This window comes from Osmerus mordax, chromosome 4, assembly GCF_038355195.1.
Source record: "Osmerus mordax isolate fOsmMor3 chromosome 4, fOsmMor3.pri, whole genome shotgun sequence".
In the NCBI taxonomy this organism is placed as follows: domain Eukaryota; kingdom Metazoa; phylum Chordata; class Actinopteri; order Osmeriformes; family Osmeridae; genus Osmerus; species Osmerus mordax.
In genome coordinates this window covers 18,829,461-18,856,701 of record NC_090053.1, presented here as the reverse complement: position 1 = coordinate 18,856,701, position 27,241 = coordinate 18,829,461, and the positions used below count along the sequence as shown (strand labels likewise).

The following is a 27,241-nucleotide window of genomic DNA, read 5'->3' as shown; positions in this document are numbered from 1 at the left end:
CTATATACAATTAATGGATGAAGCACAGGAATACGGAGGTAAGTTTTTCTGCAGAGTTGAGCGCTGTCTCGTCTTGAATTATATAGCTGAGTTAATGCCACCTACCAGCCAATCAGAAACACCAGCAGCCCCCCCGGTCTCCAGGATTTTTGTACTTTATGTACGTTGACAGAATCTCACGACAAACTGTTGATAGCCCGAGGCTATGTAGTATGAGAACATCACTCATATATTATGTACACGTGCACAGTCGTAAACCTCATTAGGTCTGCAAACATACAAACTCTGTTAAGACTATGAATGAACATTTATACATGCAATTCTTGCTCTACATAGCCTTTTACTTATCATGACAATTTGAAACTATGAAAAAGTTGCCCGTTTTATGGAATATTAGCATTGCTACTTAACACTCCAAACGGGGCACCTTGCATCTAGCCTCCTTTATCTTCAAAATACAAGTCTACCTTTTTGTTTCACCCATAACCTTTTTAACGATTGTGCCCATTCACTTATGGATGTCCTTGCAATCCTGTTATTCTGTCAGACTTTAGGACGGAATCAGATTTCATAGACGGCGTCAAAGTGCCTCCACGCTGCTTTATTACCATAAGGTTAAATCATAGGTCATGCTGCATAAAGTGTTACTGAGAGCATTCTCATCTCGATGCTCTCTAGCCGAATCACCGATGTCCAAATTATGTTGCTGACACCAGAGGCCATTGGAGCTCGTCAACGGAACTGAATGTAAGGCATGGCCTAACAGGTTTTCTTTGTGGGACTCGGGAAGCCTTCAGAATCCTGTCTTGATAAAGGGCATAACTTTACCTGGTGTTGTTCTATTAAACATACATTAACTGGCCAAATGATGAAATGCTTTTTCTCGCAATGAATTTCCTGTCTCTGAAAGAGGTATGGGTTGAAATGAGTACTTAGACTAAAACACAGGAAAAAAAAACTAATTTTTTCAAGATTGGAGTCTCATTTATTTGAGCTATGTACAGGAAAACAGCTGAATTTCACTATTAACAAAAAAGAAAATAATCATCACATCTCATCATTCTAGCCTCTGTTCCAGAGGATACACGTTACTGAAACTGCTCCTCTCACTCACTCACTCACGTCTTATCATTCATCTTAAAATGTTCATTTCTCTTCGACAGATATGATATATTTGCTGTAGCTGTGCTGTCCTTGCAATTTGCAGGTGATTTTTTATTACTGAAGTTGTGTCCTGTTCTCCGTTTCTGCTGCGTGCCATGTAATAGGCGAGATTCTGGGTGAACATAATACTTAGCTGTTGCGACCACACCATCACACTCAAGTGCACTTGCACACTAACGACCCCCCACCCCAACACGTATGCCCACATACGCACGCACGCACGCACACACACACACACACACACACACACACCCTTTCATCCCTCTCCCAGCCTCAGCTGCAGGTCTCTTGAGTTACAGTCCTGGAGACATGATGGAGCAGCTGGCCCCCCACACACACACGCACGCACTCACTCACGCGCACGCACGCGCACCCGCACTCACGCGCGCGCACGCACGCACGCAACGCACCCAAATAATGACAGGTCTCTGTGCCATGATTAGAACAGGATTTTCGAGAAGAGAATCTGAGTAAAACAGGAATTTGACCACATTTAGTAAAATATTGAATGGTTTGATTTGACTACAAGCAGGGTCCCGAATCAGGATTGTGGCTGAATCAGCTGTGTCTGTGCTAAGCTGGAACAAGAGTCCCCACCCCACCCTGGCCTGCTATGAAGAGAAATAGCCCCCTGTCTGCAGCAGGAGATTCAAGATTCAGAAGGACAGATGACGGGAGAGTTCATATTATTCACTGTGATTAACAAAAAGAAATAGGGGGAGAAAAAAATAACCTGTCTGCATAAATGACTCTTCCCTCACTCCTAACTGGAAACCCCCACTCTCTTCTCTCTCCCTTATTCCTGTCCGAACCCCTCCGTCTCCTCAATGGCAAACAGCAGCTTCTCTCGGAGCTGCTCCAGGCTCCTGTAGGGAGGCAGGTCCAGACGGTTGAAGCTGGGACAGAGGGAGACACAACAGGTAGAGTTCAGGTGCACAGCTCGGACTCGGCAGACAGAATCGTCCCAAGGTGACGCTGCTCGGTGTGGATGGGGAGGGCTAGAGGTCTGCTGGGTGTGGATGGGGAGGGCTAGAGGTCTGCTGGGTGTGGATGGGGAGGGCTAGAGGTCTGCTGGGTGTGGATGGGGAGGGCTAGAGGTCTGCTGGGTGTGGATGGGGAGGGCTAGAGGTCTGCTGGGTGTGGATGGGGAGGGCTAGAGGTCTGCTGGGTGTGGATGGGGAGGGCTAGAGGTCTGCTGGGTGTGGATGGGGAGGGCTAAAGGTCTGCTGGGTGTGGATGGGGAGGGCTAGAGGTCTGCTGGGTGTGGATGGGGAGGGCTAAAGGTCTGCTGGGTGTGGATGGGGAGGGCTAAAGGTCTGCTGGGTGTGGATGGGGAGGGCTAAAGGTCTGCTGGGTGTGGATGGGGAGGGCTAAAGGTCTGCTGGGTGTGGATGGGGAGGGCTAGAGGTCTGCTGGGTGTGGATGGGGAGGGCTAAAGGTCTGCTGGGTGTGGATGGGGAGGGCTAAAGGTCTGCTGGGTGTGGATGGGGAGGGCTAGAGGTCTGCTGGGTGTGGATGGGGAGGGCTAAAGGTCTGCTGGGTGTGGATGGGGAGGGCTAGAGGTCTGCTGGGTGTGGATGGGGAGGGCTAAAGGTCTGCTGGGTGTGGATGGGGAGGGCTAAAGGTCTGCTGGGTGTGGATGGGGAGGGCTAAAGGTCTGCTGGGTGTGGATGGGGAGGGCTAGAGGTCTGCTGGGTGTGGATGGGGAGGGCTAGAGGTCTGCTGGCTGTGGATTGGGAGGGGCTGGGTGTGGATGGGGAGGGGCTGAGTGTTGAAGGGGCGGGGCTAGAGGGTCTCACCAGGTGTGGCTTCTTGGAAGCCATGTCTCCTTCCCCACCTTGTCTATACAGAACTTCTGGGGTCCATTACTCCCTGTGGTGAAGAGAGGAGGAGAAGGAGGGACGGGAGGAGGTGGTGGGGTGAGGAGAAGCAGAAGGAGAGAAGAAAAAAGAGGAAGAGATATAGTTTGGTTAGTTGGCATATCCAAAGCGACACACAATGAGTGCATAAAGTAGAGAACAGCAGATTAAGGGTAAGTTAAGGTTAGTTGAATGAAGCGTTATGAATTACCTATCAGCTCAGCAAAGCCGCCTACAGGCAGGCGACAGGTCCCTGTGACGAACTGGAGGAGACGAATCCTTTTCTCATTGTCCATCTCCTTCACTACCTGAGGAGACACACACATAGATCAGTCCTTGGCGCGCACACACACACACACACATTGTGGGTCACACACCCTCACACACCTGCCAGAACCAGTGGATCTGCTTGCTGTTCTTAGTGTAGTGTCTGTAGATAGTGTTCTTCTGCCAGTCACTCAGGTCAATCTCCTGCATCCCACACAGCATCAGCTGGAGCAGAGGAGGAGGAAAGTAGAGGGTGAAGCGAGAGCCAACACGCCAACCCAACCCATGGGTCCATAAACAAAGCTCACCTCGGACCCCCCTAACCTTCGACCCAGACCTCCGAACTCACCTCCAGCTCCTTCTCGTCGAAATAGCGAAGCCACTCCAGGGGCACCACCTCGTTGAAGCCGTCCAGGAAAGCTTTGGTCTGCTCCTCCACCCCTCGTGTGAAGCGCCAGTCAGTCAGCAGGCTGTGGGGGGAGGGGGCATTTCCTTATTATTCCCCCTTATTATTATGCACTGAGAGCCTAAAGTGGGGGAGTGGACGGGACAAACAGGCGCGTCAGAGAGAGGAGGGTACCTGATGTACTCGTCCTTGTTGTCCTGGGTCACCAGCTCGTCCTCCCCGTCGTCCTTCAGCTGGTGCGTGGACACCTTGCCCAGGATCTCCATGTCCTGGGCAAAATACAGCTCCACGCCGCACTCCTCCAGGCTGTTCTCCCTAGGCACACGGACACGCGCTCGGTCGACATGCGTCTTCGCAAACACACGCGCTTTGTCAATGAACACCGCGCATGCGTGCGTGATGCTCAGACACACACACTCATACACTGATACTCCCTCCGACACCCACATACAGCGTAGAGATGTGATCTGCTGTCATACTTACTTGACCCACATGATGGAGTTGTAGAACTCTGGGTCGATGGACTCCAGGTCCTTAAGAGTGGGCTTCTTGTTCAGCATGCGTTTATAGAAGGGCAGAGTGAAGCCTGTGTCGATAAACTTGCCATGGTACAGAGCCTGTCAACAGAACCGGACCAGAGCCCTTGTCAGTACCTATGTAGCTGATTAGGAACAGCTCTCTAAAGCCCACACAGTGTAAGACTAACAGAAAAGTTGAACAAGACATTAAAACAGACACACACACACACACAGTTTGTCATATCCTGCGTAGACCAAGCTGGAGTGTTCAGACTGTGAGTCACTCAGAAGAGAGGGTCTGTGTTGTTGTTGGACCCTGACACACTGCTGCCTCTGCCTGAGACCCTGCTGCCTCTGTCTGAGGCTCTGCTGCCTCTGTCTGAGGCTCTGCTGCCTCTGTCTGAGACTCTGCTGCCTCTGTCTGACGCTCTGCTGCCTCTGCCTGAGGCTCTGCTGCCTCTGCCTGAGGCTCTGCTGCCTCTGCCTGAGACTCTGCTGCCTCTGTCTGACGCACTGCTGCCTCTGTCTGACGCACTGCTGCCTCTGTCTGACGCACTGCTGCCTCTGTCTGACGCACTGCTGCCTCTGTCTGACGCACTGCTGCCTCTGTCTGACGCACTGCTGCCTCTGTCTGACGCACTGCTGCCTCTGTCTGACGCACTGCTGCCTCTGTCTGACGCACTGCTGCCTCTGTCTGACGCACTGCTGCCTCTGTCTGACGCACTGCTGCCTCTGTCTGACGCACTGCTGCCTCTGTCTGACGCACTGCTGCCTCTGTCTGACGCACTGCTGCCTCTGTCTGACGCACTGCTGCCTCTGTCTGACGCACTGCTGCCTCTGTCTGACGCACTGCTGCCTCTGTCTGACGCACTGCTGCCTCTGTCTGACGCACTGCTGCCTCTGTCTGACGCACTGCTGCCTCTGTCTGACGCACTGCTGCCTCTGTCTGACGCACTGCTGCCTCTGTCTGACGCACTGCTGCCTCTGTCTGACGCACTGCTGCCTGTCTGACACACTGCTGCCTCTGTCTGACGCACTGCTGCCTCTGTCTGACGCACTGCTGCCTCTGTCTGACGCACTGCTGCCTCTGTCTGACGCACTGCTGCCTCTGTCTGAGGCTCTGCTGCCTCTGTCTGAGACTCTGCTGCCTTTGTCTGACACACTGCTGCCTCTGTCTGAGACTCTGCTGCCTCTGCTGCCTCTGTCTGAGACTCTGCTGCCTCTGTCTGAGACTGCTGCCTCTGTCTGAGACTCTGCTGCCTCTGTGAGACACTGCTGCCTCTGTCTGAGACACTGCTGCCTCTGCCTAACACACTGCTGCCTCTGCCTAACACACTGCTGCCTCTGCCTAACACACTGCTGCCTCTGCTGCCTCTGTTGGTGACTCTGCTGCCTGTCTGAGACTGATGCCTCCACCTCAAAGCCTCTTGCCTCTGTCTCAGAGACTCCGCTGCCTCTGCGGTTCTGACTGAACCTGCTCAGTCACCTCACAAGGGAGGGAGAGGGCAGTATGAGGCATTAGAGGAAAAGTATATGGAACAAAGAGTGAGGATAAGTCGACCCATGGACCCAATAGTGAGTATAAGTCGACCCATGGACCCAATAGTGAGGATAAGTCGACCCATGGACCCAATAGTGAGTATAAGTCGACCCATGGACCCAATAGTGAGGATAAGTCGACCCATGGACCCAATAGTGAGTATAAGTCGACTCATGGACCCAATAGTGAGTATAAGTCGACCCATGGACCCAATAGTGAGGATAAGTCGACCCATGGACCCAATAGTGAGGATAAGTCGACCCATGGACCCAATAGTGAGTATAAGTCGACCCATGGACCCAATAGTGAGGATAAGTCGACCCATGGACCCAATAGTGAGTATAAGTCGACTCATGGACCCAATAGTGAGTATAAGTCGACCCATGGACCCAATAGTGAGGATAAGTCGACCCATGGACCCAATAGTGAGGATAAGTCACCCAATAGTGAGTATAAGTCGAACCATGGACCCAATAGTGAGTATAAGTCGACCCATAGACCCAATAGTGAGTATAAGTCGACCCATGGACCCAATAGTGAGTATAAGTCACCCAATAGTGAGTATAAGTCGAAGAGAGGAGTGTGAGAGAAAGACATTCGTCTGTGTAAGGGGAGTTAGTTGACTACATTTTAAGACTAAATATAGGCCCTGGTTGGCGGGTGTGGGATGGGTGGGGCAGTGAGATCATTTTCTGAGGGGGTGCAGGGGCTGTTGGTTTTGGGGCCTCTAGCTTCTGGATATTGTCCCAGAGAGAGTTAGGCTTGGCAAGGAGAGAGGTAGGGAGGAGGGGGAAGGCGGGTGTCTCAGTAGAAGAGATCTCTTCACACACAGTACCTACACACCCAGCGGTCTCTTAGAGATCCATGTAGAATGTAAATACACACCAACTAATAACCTTCATTAGCAGCAGGTCACTCCTGTCAATCCTGCTGTTTGAAAACCAGATACATTCTTGCTAGCAGAAAGCTCGACCCATTCCAGGAGTACCTTGTGTGAGTGTGGTAATCCATACTGAACGACACTCTCCAGAACTTGAAATGAAGCTCACCATGGCGATAAAGCGTCCAATGAAGCGGAAGTATGTGAGATGGTCAGGATTGATGGAGGAGGCGGGGTTAATCTGGAGGCAGTAGTTGTTCTTGCCGGCGTATTCAAACAGACAGTACATGGGGTTCAGAACCTCATGAGACAACAGGAAGAACCATTCCCTGGAGAATCAGAGAACAGGCATTACTAATCTAGAGAAATAGACATGACTAATCAACAATAGAGACTGGATATTTAAGGGATTCCTAATCAATATGAAAGAACATAAATACAGCCAGACATTGGTACAAGATACTTGACAATGACAATTGATTATCCTCATTTAACATATAAAACCAAACAAGCACATGAATACACCCAATAGAATCTACACATCAGTTACAGGCAAAAAAAGCAGACATCCAACCCTAACCCAACTACTCACACACAGACACACAAACAAACACACAAACAAGCACACATATCCCAACTCCCCACCCTCCCGAACACACATAGAGACATGTGACCAGAGACATGTGACCAGACACAAGGCACAGTGTGGAGTGTACACAGAGGATGAAGCCCAACCACCAATACCCCCCGACCCGGGGGCGAAGGGGTTGCACCAGGGGGCCGTTACCGGGGGTGACGCAGACACCTCCCAGCATCGCGTCCGTGGTTCTACCCTGTGGTAGAACAGCATGACGTAACCTACCATAGGGTAAAACCACTGGCACGACACTGGAGACAGAGACACACTCAGACACACACCAGACCAGGCGGAGGAAACGTGGGGGGGGGGGGGGGGGGGGGGAGAGAGAGGATGGAGGGGGATGAGGGGGTGAACGAGGATTTCCCCATTGCCGACACCAACACCAAGAGGAGCATGACACACTGTGGATTCAACATCACAACATTACAGCAGCACCACTGAAGACACCAGGGGAGAGGGGACCAGGGGGCCAGGGGGCAAGGGAGAGGGGGGCAGGGGAGAGGGGGAAGGGAGCCAGGGAGAGGGGGGCAGGGGAGAGGGGGGCAGGGGAGAGGGGGGCAGGGGAGAGGGGACCAGGGGGCCAGGGAGAGGGGGGCAGTGATGACGCGAGGCAGGCAGGGGAGAGACAGGACTTACCTGGCTATGCCGCCATAATCAAGCCCCTCCTCCCCTCGCATGATGATATAAAGTCTCCTACGCAGATCGTATGCCTTCACATTCATAATCTGTCAGAAAAGAACAAACACACACACAAGTTGAGCAACAACCCCATATACGACTTTCGGTTGCTAATTCGAATATTGAAACCTACAAACAGAGCTTATTCGACTTAATGGAGAGGTGGAGTCATGTGGTTGGTGTCACCTGCTGAAAGGAGTCCTCAAACAGTGTCTGTCTGGAGACTGAGATCTTCACATGACTGGGCAAGGCGTTGGACTGCAGAGACAACACACTCCGTCAACACCGTGTACAACAGTGTATAAAAGCAGTTCAGAAGTGTGTGTAGAGAAGAGACTGACGGACTTCTACAGTCGTGTGGCGACGCAAACGCAGGCAGAACTTACGTGGCACAGGAAACGGAACTGGTGGTATTTCCACCTGAAGCTGCGATCGTAGGCGCCTGGGGATCCACCCTGCCTTGACCTACACACACACAGAAAGGGAGGGAAAGACAGAACATTGTGTTACGCTGCATCAGCAATAGCTGAGTCCCAGTGCTGAGCTGAGCCCCAGTGCTGAGCTGAGCCCCAGGGCGGAGCTGAGCCCCAGGGCGGAGCCCCAGCGCGGAGCTGAGCCCCAGCGCGGAGCTGAGCCCCAGCGCAGAGCTGAGCCCCAGGGCGGAGCTGAGCCCCAGGGCGGAGCTGAGCCCCAGGGCGGAGCTAAGCCCCAGCGCGGAGCTGAGCCCCAGCGCGGAGCTGAGCCCCAGCGCGGTGCTGAGCCGATCCCCATTGCGGAGCTGGGCCGATCCCCAGCGCGGAGCTGAGCTGAGCTCCAGCGCGGAGCTGAGCCGTGCCCCAGCACGGAGCCCCAGTGCGGAGCTGAACCCCAGTGCGGTGAGGAGCAGCACAGTGAGGACTTGAGTGGTGTTCTATGGGAAGTGGTCAGATGTGACGTAAAACGGTTAAAGAACTGGGCCAAGACAAGGAGGTAAGCCTGGGTGTGCAGCTGTGTTAGTACAATCCCACCACTGCACACACACAGACATACACACAGTATATGTGCCTCGTCAGCAAAAAAAGAAACCGAGAGGCCCAGAGGTAGAGAGAAAGAAGGAGAGAAGGAGAAAATGGATAGCTCAGAGACTAAAAACAAAAAGGAGAGAGGTCGAGAAGCAGAGAGAGTGAGAGAGAGAGAGAGAGAGAGAGAGAGAGAGAGAGAGAGAAAAAGACGTGGGGAGAAGAGAGAGAGAAAGACAGAGAAACAGAGAGAGAGAGAGACTAGAATGAAGCGTCCAGTGCCTGGCTCTAGTTGGTTTGGCTCAGGAAGAAGAGACCACAGCATCAGTACGTAGACTCATAGGGACTGAAGCCTGATACAAAACATGTCAGCCAGTTTCAAACCCTCCATGATCACTCCACTGAAAATATAACATGAAGATCTTTGCCAGTTAAAAGATCAGTATGACCCGTGAGCACTCCCCCCCCCCCCACACACACACACAAACACACAAATAGCTTCAGGAAAATACCCTTTTGCCTGGATACTTGTTATAGTATCCATCTTTCTGACTTGACTATATAAGGAAGAAGGATTCAAGTGTGCTTTCAGGGAGAGGAGTGTGTCGGCTTGCAGAAGTGTGTGTGATTCTTTTCAAACCCCTCACCAAAATAAGTCTGGATAAAATATAAAAAAAGAGAGAAATCAAGGCTGGACTTCCTGGTTTGCTGGGTTTGCTGTGTATGTCACATGATCACATACGTCAACCCCTCCTACCACAATACACATGACCTCATCAATGATGACCTCATCTGTGGTGACGCAGGGCTCACTGGGGCGACCAAATGTTCAAGTAAAGGTTTAATGAGATGGATTTGATCATGGTCTGTCTGTCTGTCTGTCTGTCTGGTCTGTCTGGGTGGAGATATTTACCCTGCCTCAAACCCGGGACGCGGGTCTTTAAAGCTGGTGGTGCGGGAGTTGTGATCCACAAAATATGGGACTCCCTCGGCGGTGTACTTCATCTCCCAGCCTGGGGGCAGGGGGGGCTCCTGGATCATCCTGAAACAGGGAGAGGGCAGTGAGCAGCGCCCCCCAGGGGGCTCGTCCCCAGACTAGGCACACGTGTCTGACCCCCACCACCCCCGTCCCCCACCCCCGTCCCCTGCCCCCCTACCACAGCCCTGACCCCTGACCCCTGCTCTTCCTGACTAGGCTGAATGGCTTCTTTGTGTCGTTTTCGTTTTCTCCCTCCAAACTAGGAGAGGTCCGCTTGATTTTTTTTGGGTTGCCTGAAAGTCGCACGGCAGCTCCATGAGTGGACATCCTAACTATTTGTCCATGCGCTGCGTGCTGAGCGGAAACGAGCGCACGCGGTAAGCGCCTGGAACTGTGGAGCTCTGTCCTTTCCTGGTTTCGTATCTGAACGCTAAGAGCGGGGCAGTAGGATACGAGTGTGTGTGTGAGGACTAGCTTAGCCTGGCCCCTCGCTGCCTTCTGGGCTTAGGGAGACAGGATGGGTGGGTGGGTGGAGATGGGCATTGGGGAGGGAAAAAGGCAGAGGAAGAGAGGAAGGCATTGGAGGGGGAGGGAGATTGGGAAGGGGAGGTTGAGGAGAATGGTAAACATGAGTGAAAGGACGCGAGGAACTCCTCGCAGAGCGGGTGGACCTGCCCTGGGCAAAGGGAGTGCTCTTACGGGTGAATGGGTTCACCTGACGGGGGGGATCAGCACGATGATCAGATCTTTCTCCAAACCAGCTGTCTTGATCGTCTGTGGGGTTTCTAAGCCCTTCTATTCAGTCAGAAGAGAGACACACTGTCTGCCTCAGCCACACAGAGCCCCCCCCCCCCCCAGCCCCCCTGAGAACACACACTAGTAGTAGTGTGTGTGTGTGTGGTTGAAGAGTTGAGCCCTTGGACGCCACCAGAAATGAGCAATGTATGACAGCGTCCAGCCACATGTGATGTCATACGGCACGCACGCACGCACACACACAGGATTAAGAACAGAGAGAGGCTCACCCTTGGGTTCTTGGATCTTCCCATTGCGTGGTTCGCGTGTTGTGGTTGACAAAATACACTCTGCCGTTGTCCTGCCTTTTCTCTGTAGGAGGAGGTAAACGAGACGCCTAGTTAGGACCGCACAGACGCTCGCCCCGGACAGGAGAGAGATAGGCGTCAACTGGCTGTTGTCTGTACGTGCCGAACAGACAACGACACACATGACTACTGCTCCCGGAGTGTGTGGATTTGAGATTTCTGTGCCGTCTACCACGGAGGAGGGAGAGGGGGGGGCGGGGAGGGAGAGGGTGGGTGAATCTGGCAACGCTGATTGAAAACTAACGGGTCCGTGTGGCATTTCTCTCCAGCTTGTTCCAAAATACCAGGATCACCTCAGCCTCAACCTCTTCATCTGGCCTCTGCAGTGTGTGGGCGTTGGCGTGTGCGGGTGTGTACGTTTGTGTGTGTGTGTGTGTGTGTGTAGGCCTGGCAGCAGAGCGAGGAGTGAGGAACAATCTGCTGACTAATTTATCTTCCCAGCAGCAGCCGTATGCGGTCTCTAACAGAGCAGGATCACACACTGGTGTCCTCTCCCCAGACCTGGTGCCCTCTCCCCAGGCCTGGTGTCCTCTCCCCAGGCCTGGTGTCCTCTCCCCAGGCCTGGTGTCCTCTCCCCAGGCCTGGTGCCCTCTCCCCAGGCCTGGTGCCCTCTCCCCAGGCCTGGTGTCCTCTCCCCAGGCCTGGTGCCCTCTCCCCAGACCTGGTGCCCTCTCCCCAGGCCTGGTGTCCTCTCCCCAGGCCTGGTGCCCTCTCCCCAGACCTGGTGCCCTCTCCCCAGGCCTGGTGCCCTCTCCCCAGGCCTGGTGCCCTCTCCCCAGGCCTGGTGCCCTCTCCCCAGGCCTGGTGCCCTCTCCCCAGGCCTGGTGCCCTCTCCCCAGGCCAGGTGCCCTCTCCCCAGGCCAGGTGCCCTCTCCCCAGGCCTGGTGCCCTCTCCCCAGGCCTGGTGCCCTCTCCCCAGGCCTGGTGTCCTCTCCCCAGGCCTGGTGCCCTCTCACCAGGCCTGGCTACAGGAACATCAGATCTCTACACAACCGAACAAGACTGTGGTGAAACTCTAGGATGAAAAAAAAAATGAGGAGCAAAAACGCTGACAGATAAAACCTAAGTTCTCTCCTCTAAACTCTCTTCCCCCCCCCCCCCATCTCTCCCTCCACGACCTCAGTCTCCCCTCCGCCATCTCTCTTTCCTCCCCCAATATCTCTCTCTCTGACATCTTGTTCTCATTAACAGGGGTGTGCGGAGGGAGCAGGAACAGTAGCTCACGTTGCAACCCTTACTTCCCCCCTTCCTCCATCCCTCCCTCCCCTCCTTCCCTCCCCCCCTCCCCCCTCCATCCACCCCTTCTTTACCTCCCTGTTCCCGCGCTTCCTTCAACCATTTGCTTCTCTTGTAAAACTGTTTCTTTCAATGAAAGCACCTCTATCGCTCTCTTTCCCTCCCTCCCTCCGTTTCTCCCTTTCTCCAGAACGACCGCAAATGAAAGAGAAAAATACGTAGAAACCAAACTGAAGCCTGTGATATGCTGGAGCTACCACAGCATGTTGAAAAGGCATCATGGTTCAAAGTAGGGAAGTATGCTGTCTGGTGTGGATCCATGTGTTAACTTTGTGAATAAGGGAATATATCAGATCCATTGTTGTCAATGATGCCCTTTGTGTGTGTGTTAGAGTGTGTGTGTATAGGTGTCTGTGAGGGGGCCATTCACATTAGTGTGTTTGGGAATATATCTGCAGGGTTATTTACAATAATATAAGAATGACTTATAGATACAATTGATATACATTCTAGCAATGAACAAAACTGGAAACAGGCACTGCTGGTTCTGTAACTAACCCAGATTATGTCTTGTCCACTGACAGACCAGCTAGCCTCTCACAGAAAAATGACACACAGACACACACAGGAAGCAGACTCCAGGTCCTGGTTTGTGTGTGTATACGCGTGTGTGTGTGTCTGTGTAGGTGTGCATACCCGTTTTCACTCAACACTGACAAACCAACCACGTTGGTCATCAAAGTAACCATACACACGAACAGGTGTGTACAGTTAACCACATCAATCTCCTGATCTGACAAACCCTGGGTGCGCATTTTCAAAAGGTGTGTTAGGGCTGCGTGGAAGCTGAAGCTGACTAGCATCAGTCCTCTCCAGAGAAGACACACATGCTTGGAGTTAGATAGAGACAAATAGCTCAAGATCCTAACCCTGACATACTCCTATCGGTGTGTGTGTGTGTGTAGATGTGTGTGTGTGTAGGTGTGTGTGTGTGTGTGTGTGTGTAGGTGTGTGTGTACTCACCCCAGCCTGGAGGCAGAGCTCCCAGAGGGTCATTCTCCACGGGCGCTCCAGTGGGCTGGGGGGAGAAGGAGACAGAGAGTACAGATCCATTAGGACGCGTCGGCCTTCGCCCTCCGCCGTGGACCTTCCCGCCGGCCTGCGCTCCTCTACTCCCTCCGCACCGCCGCCTCCCCCGGCTGCCACAGCGGGAGAGGCTCCTCTGCGCTCCGGCACAGCCCCTTCATCAGCTCTCGTTGCCGTGTGACCCGGAGGAGGAGGAGGGGGGAAAACACCGAAACCAAACAGAGGATAAAAAAGAGAAAAGAAAACACTGAAAGCTACAAGAAGCGTCTGAGCCGGGCCAGTGTGGCGGGCAGGGAGCCGTAGAGGAGGAGAGAGACGCCAGCGGAGGGGCAAACGAGGGTGCTCTCTGTAGCGAGGCGACCAGTGGACTGAGCGATGGGCATGCGGGCCGCCTGTATGCCTTCCAAAAACTACAGCCTCTGTAGGAGGATATGTTCTAAAAAAAAAATATATATATATATATATATAAAAAAAATAAAAAAAAACAGACTGTTCCAATGAGATCACTGGCAGGTCCAATGCCCCACCCCTTGTCAGTCTCCCCCCGCCCTGCCCTGGCCTGGCACCCCCACCCACCCCACCCTTATCCTGGAGGGCCCTCCCTTCTTCTAGCGTGGCTGTGAAAGTAGCCAGGGAGGCGTGATGTCTGAACACACTGAGGGAACATTCATGGCTGTTCCAGACTGCCTGCCTGCACCCCCCCCCCCTCCGCCTGACAAAAGCACCTTTATTCACCCCCACCATGGAAACACTGGAGTTTACTCAGCCTGTGCATACACAGAGGACCAGAGTGAGTAAGTGAGTGAGTGAGTGTGTGTGTGTGGGCACATTTGTGTCACAGAAACAGAACATATGTATGGCAAATACAAATTCAATGTGCTTGCCTGTGTTTAAAAGTTAGTGTGTGTGTGTGTTACTGTGTGAAAGCGTGGCTCTGTGTGTATACATACATATATTACCCTGTGTGGAAACACTAGAGATGTTTGTAAGCAGTTAATACCTGGTCTATGATGTTGGTTTAGTGTGTGAGTGTGTGTGTGTGTGTATATGTGTGTGTGTGTGTGTATGTGTGGTCATTATGTAGGCCATGCCGAGTGGCCATTAAATCATTACCTAGTCAATCACACCAGACAGGCCGGTGTAGAACCACCTTTTACAGAACTACATAACCTTTACTCACTACACCATCTGAAGCACACTACACCGATGCATACTACACTTACTGAAGCATACTACGCCACAAACCTGTCAATCACTCACCTATGATGTAATGGCGTTTATCACTAACACTAATCAGTGGTATTTTGGTAGCAGTCAGTACACCGTTTCCCAGAATACTTGGTGCCACGAATTGAGCCGTGAAACCAGAAACATGATGGAGAGGAAGAACAGCGCATCATGGAAGTAAAAGGGCATGACTGAGTGTAAGTGTGTGTGCATGTGTGTGTGTGTCCGCTTGTGTGAGTGTGTGTCACCAGATCAGCAACCAATCAATGCACAGGACCCACCCTTCTGTGTCTCTGTGACTAAAAAAGGTTAAAAAAAATAATTATAAAATAAAATAATGTCATGACATCATCTGCTCCTTGCCCTGGCCAAGTAGCTCTCTACCCACTCCAGAAGAAGGTGGAGGGCAAGGGAGGGCGGGGGGAGGGCGGGGAAGGGAAAATAAGGAAGGGGAGGTGGGTCAAAAAGAGAAATCAGAGTAGAAACAATATGGTAGTAATATGGCTCTACAAAACTAAGTTGCAATGAAATATGAAAATCAATGTTTCAGTGTTAGCTTGAATGTGTTCATGTGCGCGTCTTAGTGCATGCGCATGTCCTGCATCACAGGACTTAGTCCAATGGGGTGCTTGCGCCCGTTTAAGAGAATGGGCAGAAGGGAACAGAGAGAGGAGGGGTGATGGTGGGAGGAGGCAAAGAGAGAGGTGGGAGCATGAGGGAGAGAAGGAGCCGGAAATTACCCTTAATGGCTGTGAGACTGCTCTCTCAGGGGTTCCTAACGATATGCAATTACTGGTGAAACACACCCAGACCCTCTCACACAGCCCATGTTGTTCCACTGTGGAACATTGTTCAGCTGCTCCATGTCAACATCTGGGGGCATCGTTGCTCATTTCAACGTTTATAGGACTGTGCATGCATACGCGTGTTTGAGAGTGAGACTGTGTGTGTGCGTGTGAGAGAGAGAGAGTGAGAGAGACAGAGAGACAGAAAGAGAGAGAGAGTGAGAGAGAGAGACAGAGTGAGTGAGAGAGAGAGAGTGAGAGAGAGACAGAGAGAGAGACAGTGAGTGAGAGTGAGAGTGAGAGAGAGGAGGAGCCGGCTGAGAAGCCACCGTCTGTTTGAAAGGTGCGCCCCCTGACCCCGCTCATTGTCATGTGGTGAGACAGAAATGTGGCACCTCACCTTCACATTGCAGCTCAGTGAGAGCACACACACAATCATACACACACTGGACCAGAGGCTTTCAGAGGCACGGTACAGCATCCTGTTATCAACTGCAGACAATTGGTGGTGTGGGGGTGGGGGTGGTGTGGGGGGTGGGGGTGGAGAGTATGTAGGAGTGCAGGGGCTCAGGGCAGAGAGGACAGCTTTAATAGGGCTATGTGGTGGTTTACTGCTGGAGCTTCGCAGCCTTGCTCCCTGCTGTACTGCTGCAGTGGAAAAGTACTGAGAGACGGTCTCAGATGACACGACCTGCTCCTGTAGTGGCAACCCTGGTAACCCCTACTGACCACATCCACACAAGGCGTTCGGTTTGTGTGTGTGTGTCTGTGTTTACACGTGTGCGTAGGTGTGTATGTGCGCGTGTAGGTGTCTGTGTGCAGGTAGGCAGGGGGGGAGGGGAGAGGAGGCAGGAGAGGGAGGGGTGTACCTGGTAGAGGAAGCGCTGGCTGAACTGGTGCATGGCCCCTTGCAGCTGGTTCCGCTGGCTCTGCCACTGCTCGTAGTTCCGCACCGACTCGGCCGTGGGACGCTGCCAGGTGGTGGTTCTGGTGTTGTGGTCCACATAGTAGAACCTGCCTCTCTGATCCACGCGCTTCTCCCAGCTGGGGAGCGACGGATGGAGGGAGCGAGAGGGAGGGGGGGAGAGAGAGATGGAGTCAGAGAGAGAGAGAGAGAGAGAGAGAGAGAGAGAGAGATGAGTGATCCACATTCGAACCAACCAACATAAATGGAGCGATGCGTTCGTAGCCCATGGTGAATGGATGCCCATGTATCCAGACCGTGGACCTGCAGAAACCTGCACTGTCATGTCTGACGTGTGGCTCACGCCTCATAGCTGTACTGATGGATCTGTGGTGGACTGCGCTCACACACACACACACACACACACACACCACACCACACCACACCACACACACAAAAGATCAACAGACCCCCAGTAGAACAACAGTGGAGAATTCCCTGTGCGGCAGTGGTGTTATTCATGCTGCCTGCTGCTATTCTCATATCACTGACTCAACCAGGACAGAATCTAGTAGAGAAAACAGTAAAGACTTCCGTCCACACACAAACACACACACACACACACACACACACAGACACAGACACAGACACACACACACAGACACAGACACACACAGAAGGTGAGAACAGTGCAACACTGAGAATCAGGGCACATTAATTCACAGTCACAGATTCTGTCTCCACAACACAGTTACACGGTGTTTCATGTGTGTAGTGTCAGACCCCATAAGAGGCTAACTAAGTCCAGATCCAGCTCCCAGGCCTGGAACCTGGCAGACAGAGAGCGTCTAAACAAAGAATGTCCAGTCAGAACAGAGAACGTCCAGTCACTTGTTTTACAACATCAAACTCTTTAGAAAAGTACACCAACTGATGTTTACCAACTGGAGTAGATTACTTGTACAATGTACTTGTTGCTGTGACTATACTAGCTTAGCCAGCCAACCAACCAGTCAGTGGACCAGCCAGCCAGCAGTGTTCGTTTATATGTAGGACTCCATATGTGTGTAAGAAAGAACTTTTGTTCTCCTCCAGCCCCTTCCCCCCCGGTGGAAAAAGTGAGGTGGGGTGGGGGTGACCTTTCCCTAAAAACAGACTCCTTTCCCGGAGCAAGCGCCCAATCAATAAATAATCACAGAAATAAAAATGCCATAAAAGACTTGGCTTCAGTTAGCCGACATGAGAGACATGTGAACAGTTAGCCTACATGAGAGACTTGAGAACAGTTAGCCTACATGAGAGACTTGAACAGTTAGCCTACATGAGAGACTTGAGAACAGTTAGCCTACATGAGAGACTTGAGAACAGTTAGCCTACATGAGAGACTTGAGAACAGTTAGCCTACATGAGAGACTTGAACAGTTAGCCTACATGAGAGACTTGAGAACAGTTAGCCTACATGAGAGACTTGAGAACAGTTAGCCTACATGAGAGACTTGAGAACAGTTAGCGTACATGAGAGACTGGATCCGGACAAAACACAACACAATGAGAAGTAAGCAATTCACAACCTGTTATAGATCTCAGCTGGTGTAAAACACATGCTTAACGACAAAAATATACTCATCACCATGCACACACACTCCCACACACACACACTCCCACAGGAGACTGACAGGGTTGCAGGGAGACTGACCCAGGAGGCAGCGGTCTCTCCCAGGTGGTAGTCTTGGTGTTGTGGTCCACATAGTACAGCCTGCCGTGAGGCAGCACACGCTGCTCCCAGCTGGAGAGGGAGACAGAGAGGGAGACATGGTGAGACAGAGGGGGAGACATGGTGAGACAGAGAGGGAGACATGGTGAGACAGAGAGGGAGACATGGTGAGACAGAGAGGGAGACATGGTGAGACAGAGGGGGAGACATGGTGAGACAGAGAGGGAGACATGGTGAGACAGAGAGGGAGACATGGTGAGACAGAGGGGGAGACATGGTGAGACAGAGGGGGAGACATGGTGAGACAGAGAGGGGAGACATGGTGAGACAGAGAGGGAGACATGGTGAGACAGAGAGGGAGACATGGTGAGACAGAGAGGGAGACATGGTGAGACAGAGAGGGAGACATGGTGAGACAGAGAGGGAGACATGGTGAGACAGAGGGGGAGACATGGTGAGACAGAGAGGGAGACATGGTGAGACAGAGGGGGAGACATGGTGAGACAGAGGGGGAGACATGGGGAGACATGGTGGGACAGAGAGGGGAGACATGGGAGATAGAGAGGGGAGACATGGTGAGACAGAGGGGGAGACATGGTGAGACATGGTGAGACAGAGGGGTAGACATGGTGAGACAGAGAGGGAGACATGGTGAGACAGTGGGGAGACATGGTGAGACAGAGAGGGAGACATGGGAGATAGAGAGGGGAGACATGGTGAGACAGAGGGGGAGACATGGTGAGACATGGTGAGACAGAGGGGTAGACATGGTGAGACAGAGAGGGAGACATGGTGAGACAGTGGGGAGACATGGTGAGACAGAGAGGGAGACATGGGAGATAGAGAGGGGAGACATGGTGAGACATGGTGAGACATGGTGAGACAGAGGGGTAGACATGGTGAGACAGAGAGGGAGACATGGTGAGACAGTGGGGAGACATGGTGAGACAGAGAGGGAGACATGGGAGATAGAGAGGGGAGACATGGTGAGACAGAGGGGGAGACATGGTGAGACAGAGGGGGGAGACATGGGGAGACAGAGGGGGAGACAGAGGGGGAGACATGGTGAGACAGAGAGGGGAGACATGGGGAGAAAAGAGAGAAAGACAAGGGAGGTAGAGAACGGAGAGAAAGAGTCAGTTCCAATGACCCCAGAAACATGGTCAAACCCTTTCACGTCTCCAGCACTCCCTCCTCCCCCTAACCCACCCCCATCCCCTCTTACCCAGCCGGCAGAGACTCTGTGGGGGGCTCCGTGGGGGCGTTGGGCTGATCTGGGTTGGCTCCAGCAGGGCCTGCATCTGCGGCAGGAGGGGGGGGGGGCAGGCCCGGAGGCGTCCGGCCCAGGAGGGGGGCTGCTGCTGGGGACGGCGGGGAGCAACGCTGGGCAGGCTGGAGGAGGAGGGGGGTGATGGCTGGGGTCGCCTTGGCCGTTCTCCATTCCATTGGCTGTCAGTTCCACTATACCTGACAGGGGAGGGTCATGGAGAGACATGATTGGCCACATAACAGTATGCAAAGAATCATAAGAAAACGGGTTATATATTCGACATTTGAATATTGGAAGGTTGATAGCTTATGTTTTAATATAATACTGTTATATTTATAGAAAAAAAAGACATTTGCTGTTTTTGACTGAAATTTTGCATGTGTGTCTATGCGTGTGTGTGTCTGTGTGTGTGTACCTGCACTTCCGGGGCTGCTGTGGGAGTTCTTGGACGAGCGATGCCGTCCTGAGGACCCTGGGCTCTGGTCCTCAGTCAGATCCCCGTTAGTCAGGGAGCCTCCCCTGGAGCCCCCGGGGGAGTGTCTGTGAGTCCTGGCCACAGCAGACAGGCAGAGAGAGAGAGAGAGAGAGAGAGAGAGACAGGCAGACAGAGAGACAGGCAGGCAGGCAGAGACAGGCAGGCAGAGACAGGCAGGCAGAGAGAGAGAGAGAGAGAGAGAGAGAGAGAGAGAGAGAGAGAGAGAGAGAGAGAGAGAGAGAGAGAGAGAGAGAGAGAGAGAGAGAGAGAGAGAGAGAGAGAGAGAGAGAGAGAAACATGGAGAAGTTAATGAGTCATATGAGTGGACATCAGTGTGTCACCCCCCTCACACACACACACACGTTACATTGTGCAAGCTCCTTTTCCTCTAATAACACGTTCATATTTTCCTAGTGCTAAATATAGCTGTGCTTCTGACTAGTACTTTTATACAATAAAAATATGTTGGTTTCTGCCCCCCCCCCCCGGACCTCTGCTGATTCAAGCTTGGAGAGCTATCAATGGAAAACCAAGAGGACCCTTCTGAAAAACACTGAAAGAGAAACATGCAGAACGGAACAGAGACATTGTGTGTGTGTGTGTGTGTGGCGAAGGGGATGGGAACATGACTCCCGTCATGGGAGACTACAGAGGCAACAACACAGGATCCAGCGCTCCTATAGCCTTCCCTGGACCCCCTCTGTGGTCCCTCTCTTCTGGGAGGCAGATGGACAGAGTTGTTGAACACCAGGACCTACAGGTCATCTCCACAGACTAACAGGTCATGACACCCTGAAAAGGCTAGCTTGACCGATTTATACACACACACACACACAGTGTGTGAGAGAGACACAGTGAGTCTACCTGCCACGGGGTCCAGCAGCGCTGGGGGTCTCCTCACTCTGGGTTCTCCTCAGGTCAGGCCGATCCGACTGCAGCATCTCTGTTAACATGAGAGCATACATCAATACCACACACTCGTACACCTAACAACAAAAGATAATGCCTAATAGGGGTGGGAATCTTTTGTTACCTCACGATTCGATTTGTATCGATTCTTGGTGTCACGATTCGATTAAATTAGATTTGTAATCAAATTTCGATTCAATAAATGCTTACATTTCATTCCAGTTTGCTGTTTAGTGTTACCTGTTTCTATTTGACTGTGATAGGCAGTTGTTGAAGAAAAAACCCAATGCATCAAAACCTTGAATTATATAGTTTTTCTTTCAGTTTAGTAAACTCGTTATTTAAAAAAAATATATCGATTTTTGACATTTGTGAATCGATATGAATCGCTAGAAGACTGAATCGCAATTCAAATCAAATCGATTTTTCCCCCACCCCTAATGCCTAACCATCAAAATAGAGAGAGCTAAATCCATGAACACAGAAGACAGAGAAAAGAAAGCTGGTATACAGAAAAGAAAGAGTTTTCTTCCTGGTCAAAGTACAGGACATGGGGACAACAGACAGGCCTCCAAGACCGCAATACCAAAATCAACATCGATGAACTATGTGAACTATGACATTCTAATGCAGGATATTAATAAGGCAGGACTCGACTTGGATCAACATATGCCAAGAGTAAATCCTTCCATTTCTGCCACAGCAACCAAAGCTTAATAACAATGCTTTGTCTTCCATTTCCAGCGCGGAGAGGAAAAAGCGACCAGAAAGCAGAACAATGTCTGCCTCTTTACTGTAGGGCTCCACCGTGGGCCCCCGTATACACTGGGTCTGTATGGCTACGTGCTTTGAATGTGGGACTGGCTTCATTTCACTGGTCTGAAACCACAGACCCCTAACATGCTTTTCATTATTTCTCCAACATACACACACGCAAATACTTAGTCAAACACATCCACACACGCATTCACGGGAGCGATCAGCCTGCATGTGTGATACACACTCAGACCATGACAGCTTCAAACAGCCGTGGTGTTTATAGATCTCCTAATGCAGAGGTAGTGAGTGAGAGCCAGCCAGCGTGGCGGCCATTACAGGGACCAGTCCTATCTCCCCTGTATGAAAGGCCTGCTTGTGGGGCCAGGCCAAATAAACACCCCGTCACAGGACTAAGCATTGTGTCATACTCCCCAGAGCTCATTCTCTAATGACATCAGTCTAAGCTGCTGTCGTCGGCTTGCACGCCTAGCTAGCCTTCTTCCTGACTAGCAGACATGAGGAGACAGGCCCGAGTTTGTTTGTGTTAGCGTGCTTGCTAAGTCGCCGAGTGAGTTGGAGAAGATCTCGACGGTACATTTTTTGCCTCCCGTTTACTGAAAATGTACTTTATCAGGTTGCGCCAAAATGGCACAGACCTTGTGTACCATTAAGACCCAGTACATTTTGAGAATCCCCCACCTTATGCACAAATACTCTGCCGCCCACCCCTTCTAACAGTTAGGAGTCCCGAAAACATTATTTAGCAATATTTCCATATGGTTAACCAACTAAAAATGACTCTCACATGCATCCTATGTTGATTTTATGTGCTCTGACTACTGTGATGTGTGTGTGTGTGTGTGTGTGTGTGTGTGAACATGGATACAAGCACATGTGTTTATCCATGTTGGTCTATATGTGTGTCAAGGTGAGCTCTGTCTGGATCTGTTTTTCTGCCTCGCAGCACAAAGGTCTGTTTATTGGGGAAAGTGTGTGTGTGTGCATAAGGGAAGTTAATGTGTTGCGGCATTGGGTGTGTGTGTGTGTGTGCTGTGGCAGTGTGTGTCAGAAGGAGAGCCAGGGGATATGAGGGAAAACGTTAGCTAACAGAAGGGCCTTTAGAGGAACACAGAGGGCCTTAACACACCTTCCCTTAGCGGCACACTCCAACCTTTATACACTCTATCCAAACACACGCGCGCATCCCTTGCACACAACCACACAGAACACCCGCAAACACACACACACACAACATGAGCACAACGCATGCACACATACATGCGGGCATACAAACTTGCGGGCACACACACAGGCAGACACACACACACACGACAAGCGCATGCACACATTTGTGGGCACACACACACACAACCCCATTAAACCTGGCTTCCATTGGCCACACTAAATACCTCTATTCACTGACCCCCTCCTCACTGTAAACAACGCAGACACATGAAGACCAACACACACACCAAATCTGCAGAAAGCACATATTCATATCCCACCCCAACCCCCCACCCCCCTTCCCCACCCAGACCCTGCTTGTGGGGGGAGGAAACCCCACCCCCCTCCCCCACCCAGTCTCTGATCACAGGGGCCGATTGTCCCTGGGAGCTGAGAGAAACGACTCAATTACACAATTCTGAGAAAGAAATTACACATGAGCATGGTCTACACTGGGAGCAGGAATGACTGTGTGTTGGGGGAGGAGCATGTGTTTGTAGGGGGGTGAGAGGTGCGTGTGTGTGTGTATGTGTCTGCAGGAACGTGTGCTCAGGGACTGTACTGGAGACTTTGCAGGCCGTGTTTATTGTAAAGTACAATACACACCTTCATACTGATATGCACACACGCATGCACCCACCCACACACACTTCTGCAGCAGAAGCAAAGGCTCGGCCCTGGCTTGGGCTGTGTCCATTCACAGTGACACACTGAGGTTCTGTGGCATGAAAGGCCCAGTGTGGAGGGCCAAACACAGATGAGGCAGGAAGCTGTCGGCCAGCACTGAACCAGCTCAAGGTTGTTATTCATTATAGACACATATGTTAACCGCCCACTTATAAGGTAATGTGAGGCTTCTCCCCTTGAGAACTACAGGTACAAACAAGAAACAGTGCAGCGCACAAAAATGTTATGTTAGCTAGCAACTTCATGGTAAAGTCACAAAGAACAAACTCTTGGTTTTCCCAAATAAGACCAACATATTTCACATGGGTGGAGCCTAGAGACACACACAAGTGACCAAAAAGCAATATTGGCAGTGTATACAGAATATAGTACAGTGGCAAAAAAAAAAAAAAAAAAGGTACATGGATTTCTAGAGTGTTTCTGTTTGCGTAAAAAAACTAACTTGTCAAGAAAGTGGTATGAGGTAGTATGTGTGTATGTGTGTTAGTGAGCGTGTGCATGGACGGATGTGCCTGTCTCCCCATTGACTTACATAGTGTGTGTATGTACTCATATAGAAGTTTGTCTCTGTGTATAAGTGTGTGTGTGTCCGTATGAAAGTGTGTCTATGGGTGTGTGTGTATGTATTAGTGTGTGTAGGTATGAGTGTAAGAGTGAGTGCGAGTGCTGTGAGGCGGGACTCACTGTCTGATGCCGTGCTGCCATTGGGCAGGGATCCCAGATCAACAGCCATGCCGTCCAGACAGACGTTGAGCTCGCCTCCCGCTACAACCGAGCCTTTGTTCTCTGTCTGCAAGACCAGACTGAGCTGCAGATTCTCCACTGCAGGGAGAGGGGGGCAGAGCAAAGGAGGGAGGGATGGGAGGAGGACAGAGCAGAGAGAAGGAAGAAAGTTGAGAGGAGAAAGAAAAATACAGATTTGGGACAGTAACACTGAAAACTGAAAATAAAAGTCTAGACTAAATAGAAATGTGTTGCCATTTCATACAAATATCAGAACGTCTCCTTCCTTATTTCCTATATTGACAAGAAAAAAGAAAATAAACAACATAAATGAAACGATCCCTTGTGAGACACAGGAATCTAGTTTATCTGCCAGGTGGGTCAGTCCTGTACCAGTCCTGTACCGCCTCTGGACTCTAACTGGGGTGTTACCAAGTCAGGTAACTGTGTCACATGAATATGTCTAGGACTATTTGAGAAGGGAATCAGTCGGTGTGAGTTTATCAGAGCACTTGGTGACGCAAGGCGGCCTTAGCAGTTCAGTCAGGGCCATGATGTGTCCTCAGGGTGTGTGTTTGTGTCCTACTCTTGCCGTAGTGTCCTCAGGGTGTGTGTTGGTGTGTGGAAATGTGTCCTACTCTTGCTGTGATGTGTCCTCAGGGTTTGTGTTTGTGTCCTTACTCTTGCTGTAGCGTGTCCCCAGGGTGTGCGTTTGTGTCCTTACTCTTGCCGTGATGTGTCCTGAGGGTGTGCGTTTGTGTCCTTACTCTTGCCGTGATGTGTCCTGAGGGTGTGTGTTTGTGTCCTTACTCTTGCCGTGATGTGTCCTGAGGGTGTGTGTTTGTGTCCTTACTTTTGCCGTGATGTGTCCTGAGGGTGTGTGTTTGTGTCCTTACTCTTGCCGTGATGTGTCCTGAGGGTGTGTGTTTGTGTCCTTACTCTTGCCGTGATGTGTCCTGAGGGTGTGTGTTTGTGTCCTTACTCTTGCCGTGATGTGTCCTGAGGGTGTCCAGGAGGTCAATGGTTGCGCTGCCCAGCAGTTCTTTCCTCAGTGTGTGGCAGCTCCACAGCTTCAGGTCCAAACGGCTCTGAGGAGTCACGTTCCTGCGCAGCCCAGCGGTACATAAGACAGTCAGCCACACAGGCACACACACACACTCTCAGTCAGAACGCAGTAGGAAGCGGTGGAGCCGTGTAGGCTGTGCTCACAGGGTAAGGTCCTCGTTCCACTGCAGCTCCAGGTGCCCACTGCGTTTTCCTGTTTTCTTGGTCTCACTGGTCAGGCCATCTGCCGTCACCTCCACGAACGAGCTGAGTCTGGAGTGACGACTGGGCAGCTTGGGAGACTGTGGCTTAGCTGAGACCACTGGGGCAGAGAGGATAGGAGGGTCACGCGTGATGGGCACACAATAGACACATGTACCTGTGGTAAGACATGGACAGATAGCCCAAGCGTCTTCTTTGAATCCGAGTTGGACCACGAGCATATATAAACAGCGCCCTCTAATTGACACCTGGGGAATAAGAACGTTTGTGTTTATCATGTGTTTATCCTCAACCATGTTCCTGGAGAACTAGCTTCCTGTCGGCTCTCACTAGCAATTAATCTTATCATCCAGTTCTGCATTTTTTTTTTTTACTGCTACAAAGAGGTACACCAGGTCTAGGATGAAGTGAAGACCCACAGGATAATATCTAGATATAATAGAGAGACAAAGAGTTACATAGAGAGACAACTAAAATGATGCACAGGAGGAAGGAAAGGGAGGCAGATAGAAGTGCTTACACAGAGATCAGTGGGATTGAAGTTTTTAAATGGTTTATTACCTTTCAAGGTCAACTGGGACTTCTCTGTGGTCTGGCTATGGCCAGGTCTGGTCACACTGGCAGCTGCCATGACATCACAGCCTGAGACAGACAGACATTGAGGAATCTAACATAACTGATTGTATCAGTACTTATTCGACATTTGCACTAAGTCAGACATTGAGGAATCTAACATAACTGATTTTATCAGTACTTATTCGACATTTGCACTAAAGACTACTAAGAAGGACTAGCTTGGACCATGACTAGGTCACTTTACAAAATACATCGTAATCTGCTACGATGGACAACGCTGACCTTTATCTTTGTTAACTTGACCGGTAATTCCAATTGTTAGTTTTTGAATAAATACTGGATGCATAACATTTGTCCCTAAAAATGCAACCTGGTGGTCTGATTAGACTAAACACATCTTGCCTGCAAAGCTATTTGCATGTCTTCGACAACATCGTCCGTTTTTCTATCTGGCTAGTTCCTTTTCATATTTAATGATGGCTTGGCTGAAAATATAAATTGGCAATTTGCACAGCTCTAATATTTTGGTGGGACTATGTAAGTAGTTAGGCAAACATTCAACATTTTAAAGATAAGCGCTATTTAGCTTGTACCGCTAATGCTACTTGCTAGGTAGCTATGGAGCTTATGAAGGTGATAATAAACATTTTTGAAGCTGCGCCGCGAAGAGGAACATTATTCTGATGCAGGTCGCTGACTATATTTTGGTAGCTATATAATTATACAGTTATCCTGTTAGCATAGGAAATGCTGACCGATCTTTACTGATCAAACACCAAATACTTTGTTCTCCGCTTTATTAAATACCCATTGGCTGCGCACAAAAACAAACACGGAAGACGGAGAATTTTACCAGCTGATGCTAAGCTAGGCTATAGGTTTGAGGGCTTTAAAAGGACATACTGATAATGATCCTTAACGTTGTAAACAGACCTATATAAAGGGAAACAGTTGAAGACACGGCACACATCCCATCATATTATATTTTATGACATTGACACATTCCCTATATTTCCCCCCCATACCTTTTTCAGCTGTGGTCCACTGGTATCGCTAGTTAACTTTCATTTCCGCCTCAATGACACTGTCACGTGATTCTCAGTAGTCGTAACGCAATGAATTGTGGATAAAAAGATTATTTCAGATATTTATCAGTTTATTGAAATCGTTTTTTAGAAACAAATCGTTTTTCAAATGAATCAACATGAAATAATCAAATATATAGTGCAAATTATCAATAACATCAACAATACACAATATTTGAATTCTAATTGACTGTTTTTAATACATCATAAAATATATAAAATATACATTATTCACATACATCATTGTCTAAACCATGACATTAATTTCGAAAAATGTTACAAG

General features: G+C 50.7%; 1 protein-coding gene across 1 annotated transcript; it reads right to left on the bottom strand.

Annotated features, from left to right (window-relative positions):
• Positions 1-968: 968 nt before the first annotated feature.
• Positions 969-26,932, bottom strand: wwp2 (WW domain containing E3 ubiquitin protein ligase 2). The gene is given in 25 exon segments (XM_067235401.1): positions 969-2,060; positions 2,964-3,036; positions 3,235-3,331; positions 3,411-3,515; positions 3,640-3,760; positions 3,871-4,011; positions 4,180-4,313; positions 6,804-6,963; positions 7,911-7,999; positions 8,139-8,210; positions 8,339-8,417; positions 9,864-9,992; positions 10,955-11,036; positions 13,292-13,346; positions 16,236-16,410; positions 17,967-18,056; positions 19,210-19,299; positions 19,301-19,451; positions 19,670-19,803; positions 20,594-20,672; positions 23,993-24,130; positions 25,014-25,135; positions 25,241-25,397; positions 25,859-25,964; positions 26,899-26,932. Coding segments are annotated over 24 exon segments (2,643 nt in total). The 5' UTR covers positions 25,929-25,964; positions 26,899-26,932; the 3' UTR covers positions 969-1,960.
• Positions 26,933-27,241: the final 309 nt, after the last annotated feature.